The 11,767-nt window shown below is 41.9% G+C and overlaps 1 protein-coding gene across 2 annotated transcripts in view; it reads left to right on the forward strand.

The window, feature by feature from the left end:
• Positions 1-11,263, forward strand: part of camk1gb (calcium/calmodulin-dependent protein kinase IGb) — an 11,938-nt gene extending 675 nt beyond the window's left edge. Inside the window, exons 2-15 of one of the 2 annotated variants that reach the window (XM_025059016.1) lie at positions 279-375; positions 1,372-1,497; positions 3,537-3,648; positions 6,573-6,698; positions 7,012-7,086; positions 7,171-7,309; positions 7,871-7,994; positions 8,279-8,354; positions 8,516-8,628; positions 8,754-8,832; positions 9,287-9,374; positions 9,569-9,906; positions 10,014-10,111; positions 10,254-11,263. In XM_025059016.1, coding sequence (XP_024914784.1) covers positions 369-375; positions 1,372-1,497; positions 3,537-3,648; positions 6,573-6,698; positions 7,012-7,086; positions 7,171-7,309; positions 7,871-7,994; positions 8,279-8,354; positions 8,516-8,628; positions 8,754-8,832; positions 9,287-9,374; positions 9,569-9,906; positions 10,014-10,071 — 1,461 coding nt within the window. In that variant the 5' untranslated portion in view covers positions 279-368 and the 3' untranslated portion in view covers positions 10,072-10,111; positions 10,254-11,263. Of the gene's footprint in view, positions 1-278; positions 376-1,239; positions 1,498-3,536; positions 3,649-6,572; positions 6,699-7,011; positions 7,087-7,170; positions 7,310-7,870; positions 7,995-8,278; positions 8,355-8,515; positions 8,629-8,753; positions 8,833-9,286; positions 9,375-9,568; positions 9,907-10,013; positions 10,112-10,253 lie in introns of those variants that run through there. The other variant, XM_008319027.3, reaches the window with a different exon arrangement.
• Positions 11,264-11,767: the final 504 nt, after the last annotated feature.

Raw genomic sequence — 11,767 nt, forward strand, 5'->3', positions numbered from 1 at the left:
TTTTTTTTAATTTATTTATTTTTATCTGGTTCTAAAAATTGAACACTACATGGTTTTGACCATGAACACCCACGGCAACCGTGTCCATGACAACATGACAAGCTTGTGCAATTACTGCTGTCTTCTTATGTAAAAAAGAAAATGCACAAAAACCATCAATCATCTGTGATAAGCAGTGAAAATATTTTGTACTGGCCTTCACGGCTGCAGTGACGTTGTGCCTTTATGAAATAACTGTGGATGTACTGTATATATTGTTTTGTTTGTTTTTGTTGCAGGGGCGGTTTGTGTGCTGTAAATAGATGAGGAGAAAAAGCCAGCTCTGTAATAAGACCTGACCACGGTGACTGTGTGCAGTGTGAAGTTCCATGTGTGGCGGGTGAAATGATGCTGATTCAGAATACATAATCCTGTTAAAGGTTTTCTCTAAAGACCACACTGTGTCCTGTTCTCTGGGCAGAGGCTAATGCTGCAAAAGCCACGCTCCACATCACTGAGCTGCTGCTACGGCACTGCTGCTGCTATTGTTTCCTCTTTGGAAACAAGATTAAACCACTCATTAATGATTTGGGGGTCTGTGCGTTTCCTCACTCACCCTGCAGGGGGTGCTAAAAATATGGTTTGAATGCCTATGTCCTAAAGGTTTGTTGTTTTGTTTTTGATACTGTGTTGATCTCATCATGCAACCAGCATTGGTCTATAAATGTTATATAATATACATGTCATTACAGTTGTAATAACATATATAATATATTACATAACATTTACATGTTTTTTCAGTATTCAGTTGCATTACTGCCACCATCTGACACGAATTGTAAATATTTCTATAGAAATCACTGTCCTGGCCAAAATCAAGGGAATGATAAAAAAAAAGGAACTGTAGGCTGAGGGTGTTGCAGCAAATGAATGTGATGTTCACCGCTAGTGACTTTATGATTCTTTAACATTAGCAACTGCTGCAGACTTGTATTATTTATTTGTACTTTATGCCAATTCTGTGAATTCATCACTTTAACACGACTCTTCGTAAACATCTGTTTGAATACCACTCTACTGAACGCTGGTTTGATCCAATAGGAGAGGGCTGTGACTACATCTGCTGATCATAGATGATATCTGCTGCGTGTGTGTGTGTGGGCATCTGCACTCCAGATTGAAAAAAATAGTTCTGTTTGTGTTCAACACACAGTTTTCTACATTAACCACTGCAGGGAGTCACCGCTAGTGACTGCAGCAGCAGCAACAGCAGCAACAGCAGCAGCAGCAACAGCTTACATGTCTCAGTGAGCAGCACCGGTGAGAGTCAACCCTCCCTCTCTTCTTTTCTCCTCTCTTCTCTTCTCCTCTCCTCTCCTCCCTCCCCTCCAGTCTCCATGGATGTAATCTGCGACTTGACGGCAGGTATTTGTTCGGAGGACACAGACGCAGTAATCTGTCCAGAGCTTTTGGCAGAGGAGTCAGAGCAGAGCAGCTGCAGCAGTGCAGAGTCTCTAGGTGAGTGGCAATGAATGAAATGAATATGTAAATGAATGAGTCCTCGTCAGGTCTGGTGTTGATGTGGAAGACTGAACATCACTGTTTTGAAGCTGAGGGGACCTGGTACTGTTGTCCCGGGAAATGATGATTAATCATTTATCCTTCTATGCTTCCTGCTCACTCCTGGTGGTTTGGACTCAGCAGTGAGAGCAGCTCACTTTACGCTGTGTGAAGAGTGTGTGTGTGTGTGTGAAGAGTGTGAGATGTGTTCTGCCGCAGAACGCTGTATTTATTATTCTGCCTGAGACTTTAGAGCAGAGAGACGGAGCTGCACACTCTCAGCCACTCCGTCACTGTCTGGTACTACAGTATATACAGCCGTTAGTCGTTGGTCACTGTTATGATAAGTCAATCACTAGATTTTCACGAAAACATGTTTTCATTTTCAGTATTTAGGTTTTTTCAAAATAAGAAAAACAAAAAAATCTTGGTGTATTTTGGGTTATTTTTATGGTATATTTGACTTAAATTTAGCATTTCATACGACTTATTTCATGCAATTTATTGGTGTTTATTCGACCAGATTTTTTTTAAATTTTATTATCTGGTTTGCATCTTTTTTTTTAATTAAACCTTGATAAAGCTTGATAACTTTTCCTCTGACGTGTTAATCATTGGGAGCTAAGAATTATTCAACAAAAGGCAAAGATGTTAAAATAAGTCGGTAAATAAAACATATTTTTGTAATGCGATTTAATGTCCAGTGCCAAGCATCAACATTAAAAGAGTGACTCAGAGCTTGGTGTCAGTGGAGGGGCAGCTGTTGATGTGTGTACTTTGTTAATCAGTACTAAATCAATACTAATAAATGAGTGATTAAACAAATGTCCAACATCCTGTTGGCTCCTGCTGCAGCCTCACATGTTCTGACCCGAGGAGCTGCACAAGAGCTGGATTACTGTTGTACAGGCCAAACAAGAGGGAAATAAAAAAGGGATTCACACACAGGAGTGTGAGGTTTCATCAGGTAAACAAGATGTTAGTCAGCGGCATCGGACGAACACAGGCGCAGTGGAAACAACAGTGATGTGTTGTTGACGTGGACGTACAGTATGAAAAATTCAGTTTTCAGTTAATGTTTAATAATTGTGTCCATTATATAAGCTGTGTCTCAGTGGAGACGGAGGGTTAGAGCGACGACAGGGAGGAGAGTTGGAGAGTTCCTAATCCCTTATATAAGAGTAAAGAGGGCAGCAAACCAAAGTGGGTAACCTGTTTATTTGGCATGTTCCTAATCCTCCACAAAACCCTGGCTTTGATTAGATAAGTCATCGCTTCTTTCCAATCCTGGACCTCAAACAGTTTGATGAACTTTATTCTTTGAACTTTATACTCATCTTGATATTTGACAATGTAATATTTTATATTTAATTTTTTTTTAGTTTGCTATATAATTAAAAATTGTAAACGATGAGCATGAAGTTCCAGTTTCTCTCCCACAGGGGGTGCTAAAATTGCAGTAGTTTGATGACATCATTAGATTTGAGCTCAGTCTAATGTAGAATTATGTAACTGACAGACTCATCTGAGTCAGGCCACTGTACTGTAACGCTGCTGTAGCCCTGCTACTCCGACATTATAGCTACTAGCACTAAGTCATTGTAGCCACTGATCTGTGGAGCTGTACACCTCCAACAAGATCAGAACTAATTTTTTTTAAACTCTAAACAAACTAAGTCGTCTGTCTGCTTCTTAATCTTTTCCTTGAGGCATTTTTGACATTACTGCCATGTACTTCCACCTAGAGACTGCCACCTACTGGTCTTCAATAGAATTTAAAAATTAAATTAAAAATTTTGAGCCAAAAAATGTAAATGTAAAATAAATAGCACATGGGACGGTAGACTGTTTTTCAGACAAGGCTTCATGATGCTGCGTCCAGCGGTGGTCAGTCTGAGGAGCTCAGCAGACTCTGTTTTCACCACTTCTCAATAATCTAATAGAAAATCTTGTGTCGTGTACCTTTAGTGCTTAACTTTTCCTCTGTCCTCTGACAGAATCCTCTACCAAAGTGTCTGCAGATATGGGTCGTCAGGAGGCGGACTACGTGTGGAAGAAGAACACTGAAAACATCCAGGAGGTGTTTGAATTCATGGAGGAGCTGGGCTCGTGAGTAACACCTGCTTTAGTTCAATGTCTTCACCCTGTTTGTAGAATCTGTTTTCCTCTGGACTGGTGATCATACAGTAACATGTCAACAACCATCAGAGCATTTTATATGAAAACACAACAGACGAGGCAGTGATTACTGTCAGCATGCTGCCTGAACTGGACGACAGATTACTGCTTTAAATGGATTGACACGAGGAAGGCGACTTTAGCAGGGTTTTAGACAACAAGACGTTCTGTCTCTTACAGGATCTAGACAGAGGCTGACTGTGTCTGGAGATCAGTTCATTCAAAAAAAAATTGCAAAGCTAGACAGAGAGAAAGAAAGAAAGAAAGAAAATTGAAATAGAGAAAGAGATGGTGGGAGGGAGGAAAGGAAGAAGTGGAGGAAGCATGGAAAAAATGAGTGAGGTCGAATAAGGGGAGGGATGAAGAAGCAGGGAAGATGTAAGAAACTAAGAAAGGAGGGTAGGAAGAACGAAGGAAGGAAGTAAAGATAATGCAGGGGAACGGAAGAGGGAACGAAGGAAGGAAGTAAAGATAATGGAGGGGAACGAAAGAGGGAAGAAAGAAAGAAAGGAAGGGAGCAAGGAAGGAAGAATAAAAGAAGAGTGGAGGAAAGAGACAAGAGAAACCAAACACACACAGACTTCAGTTATGTTTCGATTTAACTAAACAGTTCTGATCAAATGTTTATCGAGTCACTTCACTGTCTCCTAGTTTCTTGTTTGCTCAGCATTAATGATGAGCAGCAGCAGCAGCAGCAGCAGGTGTTTTTAGTGTGGAGAGAACAGAGGATCAAAGGGCAGCAGTAAATACAGGTGTGAGACGTGAGGTTGATGTTGCCACAAACAGACTCTGGCAGAGAAAACAGTTTTCACACTCTCATTTCTCATCTACAAAACAGAGGACACCTGAACACACCACTGACGACTAATGACTCCGACATCCATCATACTGAATTCATATTGAACCACTTTGTTCATATTTGGTTCTTTCCGGCCAGTTCGGTCATATGACCTATTTATGGGCCACAACCCGCAGTTTACATCGGTACAATATAACACCGTCTACACTTGTTTACTGTTTGAACCGCTTTTTCAGGATGTTTTTTTCGTCCCGTCTCAAAGTCAGACGGTCCACAGGGAGCAGTGGATTATATCCAAGTGCCAGATGCAGCTTCTCCCATCAGGCCTCATCACACAGCCCAGAGACAACATCCTGCCCGTTACCTAGTAACGGGACGCTGCTTCCTCTGAGACGTCTCATTAAAGAGGAACATTTACTTTTAGTCGACACACTGCTAATATTAATTTCACACATGACGTCGACGCCGTCGTCAGTCGTTTCTGTTTGTCCAGGCCTTGAATCGTCACTGCCCTCTGGGAGGGAGCTGCAGGAAGGTTCTGGAAGGAAACAGCTTTGATGAGAGGCAACTCTCCATGGTGGAGCCATGTAATAATGATGTTTGTTCCTGTCGGCCTCCCTGTGGTGGAATAAAACATTACATGCAATAAAAGAGCATGTGTCAAAGGAAGGAAGGAAAGAAGGAAGGACAGAAGGAAGGATAGAAGGAAGGATAGAAGGAAGGAAGGACAGAAGGAAGTAAGGAAGGAAGGATAGAAGGAAGCAAGGAAGGAACAGTAGAAGAACAGAAGTGAGGGAAAAACAGAAAAGAAGGAAGCAGAAAAGACAGTAAGAAATGAAAGAAGGAAGAAAAAGAACCGAGTAGGAAGAAGAAGAAAGGAATGTTCAAACAAAGAAAGGAAAGAAGATAATAGTAGAAGAAAGGTTAATTACCCCCCTCCCTCCCTCCCTCCCTCCATCCATCACCTACAATCTTTAAGTGTCACTTTGAGCAGTTCTCCACTCCATCACGGGGCCACATATAGAGACAAACAGCCATTCACACTCACATTCACACCTTTCAATTTAGAGTAAACAGTGGATCATTGGGGAGAGGATGTAGATGTAATAAGTCAGACCCTGGTGGGGGGCGGGGTGCACTAACAGATGAGTTAATGAGTGGGTTAATAATGATATGGAGGTAGTTTGTGGCTGACTGAAACCCTCTGGTTAAATCATCATCATCTTCTTCTTCTTCTTCATCACTACTGTGGATCACTGACTCTCAACAATATCTTTCAATGTGACACTAAAGACTTCGACCGAACTGAGTCTCTGATGAGGGAAATGAAGCAAATACTGAGTCTGCTGCAGTCATGGTGTTATCTTCATCACCTGGTCCAGTGTGTGTGTGTTCACCACCTGGTCCAGTGTGTGTGTGTGTTCACCACCTGCACCAGTGTGTGTGTGTGTGTTCACCACTTGTGCTCAGCCTCAGTATCATCCCTGTCAGAGGACACAGGGCAGGATTACGGCCTGGACACTTGTCTGTAACCTGACATGGTCTGACCTGTACTGTACAGAGTGGATCAAGCCGAACACACACACACACACACACACACACACACACACCCCTGGGCCTGTGCTGCACATGCTCAGTCCCTCAGCCTGCCACTGTTTCCATCGCGTCAGGGATAAGACGCGTCTTAATCCACGCTGCTAGGACAACTATTCCCAGACACTGCTGAAAATAGTCTGGACCTGGAACAGCTCAGAGAATTAGCAGGGACATGCTAACAGCCGTGCTGCAGAAAGAGTCCCAGGATGCTGCTGTTTCTGTTCCCAGTGTTGATTCTGGTTTTCACACTGACACAAAGTTTCCACGTAATTATCAAAGGAAGTGCTTCAAATATGAATAACAACCCACGCTGCCGATAAACAACGGCTGTGGAAACACAGGAGGAATAGACTAAAGCAGCAGTCGATGGCTGATGACAGACAGGAAACCCAACTGTGTTTTTTTAAAGGCTTATTTCCACTTTTTCAATGCTGACTGTGTTTGTTGTTTTTCCTCACAGCGGGGCGTTTTCAGAGGTCTACATGGTGAAGGAGAGGAAGACGGGGAAGACGTTCGCCATGAAGTGTGTGAAGAAGAAACAGAAGACGGATCTGAACCTGGAGAATGAGATCGCTGTGTTGAGGAGGTCATTATTGACATATTACTATCTAATCTATTTTTAGAATTGATATTACATTTTTTAACATTAAAAAATGTGTACACCATTTAACCGAATACAAAGATGCAGTGCATGAAATATAAAGTACTGCAGGTAAATCTGAGATTTACTGTATGCAGGACCCAGTGCCGTTCTGAACTGTTGCTAGAAATTGTAGGCCTGACTTGGAGTTAAAGAGGACAGTGACCTCATGGTGTTTTCTCTTTCTCTTTCTTTTTTTTTCTCCCAAATCAGTGACCTCATGGTGTTTTCTCTTTCTTTTCTTTTTCTCCCAAAACAGAATCCGACATGAGAACATCATAGGAATGGACGATTTCTATGAAAGTCGTAGCCACTACTACCTCGTCATGCAGCTGTGAGTGTGACGTCTTTTCACTTCAGTTTACGGCTCGTTTTGAACGACGTTCAAATGTAACAAGGTCGACTTTGTTCCCACCAGTGTGTCCGGCGGTGAACTCTTCGACCGTATCCTGGAGCGGGGGGTTTACTCAGAGAAGGATGCCAGCAGAGTCATTCAGCAGGTGCTGCACGCCGTCACCTACCTGCACCAAAATGGTGTAGTGCATCGGGATCTCAAGGTAAGAGAGTGGAAACGAACAAAACACAAGCCCCAAAACAAAAAACATGGAGTCTTTTAAGGTCTTAACTATTATATGCCAGTGTCAGGGTTTTTAAAAGTGGTCAAACATAACAGAGCTGAGCCTCAGGACCAGCCTCTCCACTTCTCACAAGTTCATAAATCTCCTTTTGTTTTGCCTCCACAGCAGCATCAGTTATGAAAACGACCTGAGGCTTTTTGTTTACCTTTGAACTTCTGTCACGTTATTCTTCACATGATTCCTCAGGGATCCTGAGTTCAACTTCAAATGTGTTATTAACTCTGGGCTAAAGGAAAAATTACAATAATACAGGTCACTGTGATGGTGAAACAAAGACCTTCAGCTCTTTGCACGCAAATTACAAAAGTTACAAAATGATTGTAATAAGACTTGCCCACTCGCATTTGATTATTATTATTGTATAGTGATGATTTGTTTAAAAAATACAATTTAGAAAATTATATTTAAAAAAAGAAAAGAAAAAAGTTTACAGAGAACGTTAGTGTTTTACGGCTCTTCTGTGGGTTCTCTTGTCTGCAGCCGGAGAACATACTGTACTACTGCACAGATGAAAACTCCAAGATCATGATCAGTGACTTTGGTTTGTCAAAGATCGAAGACAACGGCATCATGTCCACGGCCTGTGGCACTCCAGGATATGTAGGTAAGGACTGATGGGTGGACACCTGAGATCCTGTGGACACAGACTCCACTGGAAGACTGACACGTAGACTGGCAGATAAGATACATGGACTGACTGACACGGAGACTGACTGATACATAGACTGACTGATACATGGACTGACTGATACATAGACTGACTGACACGTAGACTGACTGATACATGGACTGACTGATACATAGACTGACTGACACGTAGACTGACTGATACATAGACTGACTGACCCATAGACTCAGGGATCTGACTTTTGTTTCTTTCATTTTCAGCTCCTGAGGTTTTGGCACAGAAGCCCTACAGCAAGGCAGTAGACTGCTGGTCAATCGGAGTCATCACCTACATTCTGTGAGTATACATCCTCATCTCAGAGACATTTACTCCACCGCCCACCCACCCTGGCCCCATTAATGATTACATTTCATCAGCTCTACTTCACATTACATGAATATATATATATTTATATATATATATATATATATATATTGATTATTACCCCTTTCTTGCAGACTCTGTGGTTACCCTCCCTTTTATGAAGACAGCGAGACCCGACTCTTCTCCAAGATCATGAAGGCGCAGTATGAGTTTGACTCCCCCTTCTGGGACGATATCTCTGAATCTGGTAAAGATCACTGTGTCTTCTACCTGCTCAGACAAACCTGAAGAACTGCCCCAGGCAGTGCAGTTCAGTGCTGGGCTGCACTGATTTACCCCACTGTGCATTAACCTCTCCGTGTTTGTCCGCAGCTAAAGATTTCATCCGCAACATGTTACAGAAGAATCCCAAAATGCGCTTCACCACCGAGCAGGCGCTCAGACATCCGTGGTGAGTGTCAGTCATCAGACTCGGCTTCACAGACAGTAGACAGGCCTGTCACGTGTTTGGTCTGGAGCAAAAAAACAAAAAACAGATAAAAGCACACCGTTTCCCTGACCCCGTGACCCCACACACTGTGCAAGAACTTGTAAACATTAACGATGCAGAACAAGTTCATGCACTTGGCATAAAATACAAACGAACACAAATGTATCTGATTCATGATTGGTTTTATTATTGAGTTTGCAACTTCCAAAAAGAAACTTTTTCTTCTGCTGGAGTGAAAGGTAAGATTGTGTTGGTTCTACAGAGAGTGAAGAGAAATATTTGGAATATTGGACAAAAATACAGGAGAGTTGGAAAAAAAAAAGTTCTCAGACCAGTTTCGTGTACCTGGGAGGAAGGTTTCTGTGCCTCCTCCTCCTCCTTCATGTCTGTCCTGCTCTGTCTGTCATTTCTGTAGGATTATAGGGAAGACGGCTCGCAGCCAGGACATCTACTATTCTGTCAGTGTGCAAATCCAAAAGAACTTTGCCAAGTCAAAGTGGAAGGTCAGTCGTCTTCGTCTTGGTTTATTGCGCTGATTAATCTGGTGCCGAGTTAAACCCTTCTGATGAAGGACGCTTTAATAACAAATATGTTTGTAATCACGACCACGTTGACGTTGAGCCGATGGAGAGCTCTTCACTGTTAAATCAGTTTTAAACCTATCTTAATGGACCATCATGTCTCTTTTTTTTTACAGCAAGCCTTCAACGCTGCTGTGGCCATCAACCACATGAAGAAGCTGCAGCAGGCTCACTCAGAGCTGGCCACCAGAGCCACCAGCATCCCAGACATCAAGGTGATCGACTTGTCCTCTAACACGCGCCAAGAACTGGAGCCAGACAAGCCGGAGCCCAGTGGGGGGCAGGGTGAGAGGAGCGGGACGAAACACATGTCGCTGCCCCCGAGCCCCGTGGAACTGAAGAGCCAGTTCCACACGTTGAAAGTAAGTCACAGCCAATGTGACACACACCATCTGCCCACGATCGCTGGAAAAGGCAAAGCAGTGTACCACTCAGAGCCCGCCAACCTGAACGGGTTTGTACAACAGTTTTATCTTGTGCTGTTAAAAAAAAAAAAAAAAAAAAAGACTTTGGGCCAAAAGTCGTACTGACTGACGTCGAAACATTTCCCTTCTGATGCAGGTACTGTAAGAACCGGAACGGAAAGACTGTCCAGACTGGTGTTTGCTCTGTCATGTGAAGCCTATGAAGTTTACATGGGAGAAGAAACTTGTTACTCTGTGAGTTTCATAAATAATAAATACATTTAAACTCTGTTGAAGATGATGAGCTAAAACAGGGAATGTTTTGGTTGTGTCTCTGGTTTTGCTTTGATTCTCAGCTCATTGCAGCACTTGTGTGTTTCTCTTCTGCCCCCTGCAGGTCAGTGTTGCTGTGCAGACGCAGCATGCAGCTGTTTTGTGTCCACAGCTCCCCCTGGATCTGAGAATGAGAAGTGGTTTATTCTTGGTCAGCTCTCACCGGGAGAGTCTGCCAGAATCTCTCATTCTGTGGGAGACATTTCTGATCATTGTTTAAAGTGTGCCTACGAAGTGTCCCTGCAAGTACCTACGGTAGAAATGCACCATGGTATACACACACACACACACACACACACACACACACGCTCAGATGTGCATGGCAAACTGTGACTAACGTGCACTAAAGTCTTACTCAATGTTGAAAGTAGTGAAACGGCTCTCGAACAAAGTGGAAAGTGAGTTTGTGAACACAAACTGAACTTTAGTTTTTTTCTGTCTTTTTTTTTTTAGGAAAAATCACTGCAAGAGATCAAATTATTTTAAATTTATTTCACCCAGTAAATAAAACCCAGAACTGCATGCTCACTTCTTCAGAGTACTCATGGTAATTCATGTAAAGATTTGTTTTATTATGTTGTTTTTCTTTGCGTATGTAGGAATTTCTTTAAAATACAATAAGGCATGCTATTCAGAAATTAGTTGAAAAAAAAAAGTTCAATAAAAAAACATGTAAATAAAAACTAATCATTAACAGTGTAAATGCCACAAGTATAACTTGCCAACGTGTTGCTTTTGCGAACCATAGCACAGCTCGTTTTAATGCATGGCTCCACTTCACATGTACGTACAGAACACACCTGACTATGACCTACAGCCCTGAAGGATATGTTGGTGCAGAACAGTGCACAAATGAGTCTGACTAAGAAGGGACTTATCTGCTAATATGTAACATTGTTAGCGGTAGGTTAACGGTTAGCTCGTGTACTGTGATGTTAAGTATTACCGAATGTACAGTAACCGTTTGTTTGGTTTGTTTTTTTGGTTTTGTGTGATTCATCACGTCTCTGTTTCTACAGCTGTGTGTAGAGACAAACGCTGGTTCATGTTCACAAATAAAGTTTATGGAGATTACGCTTTGGTTTGGGTGCTAACGTCCTCATCAGTGGCAGTGTGGCTAATTGTCAGGAATAATTTTAAGTCGAAGTGGTCAAAGCTCCGATAAAAAAAAACAAAAAAAGTTAAGATAAGCAGGGATCGGCAAAAATATTACTTCTTTAAAGTGGTCAAAGCTCCGATAAAAAAAAAGCTAAGATTGCCTATCTTAGCTTTTTTTTTTAAGGGATCGGCAAAAATATTACTTCTTTGACCAAGGATTGGTCAGATTTGGCGAAATTTTGCAAAAATTAAAGAGGAAATTTCTAAAAAATAATAATAATAAAAATAAGGCCAGTGAGTAAGTGGCAAACAAATCCTGAAACAAGAAACAAACAGCTAAAGTTTACAAACAGTAAGATATTTTGTTAAAAAAAACAATAAAAAATAAGGCCAAAAACTGTTAAAAGTAAAAGTAAGAATTTAACTGACCTGCAAAAATAGCTGTGAAGTTAAATTTAGCTCATTTTAGCTACGTTTAAG

Source organism: Cynoglossus semilaevis, chromosome 10, assembly GCF_000523025.1.
Source record: "Cynoglossus semilaevis isolate Cse_v1.0 chromosome 10, Cse_v1.0, whole genome shotgun sequence".
In the NCBI taxonomy this organism is placed as follows: Eukaryota; Metazoa; Chordata; class Actinopteri; order Pleuronectiformes; family Cynoglossidae; genus Cynoglossus; species Cynoglossus semilaevis.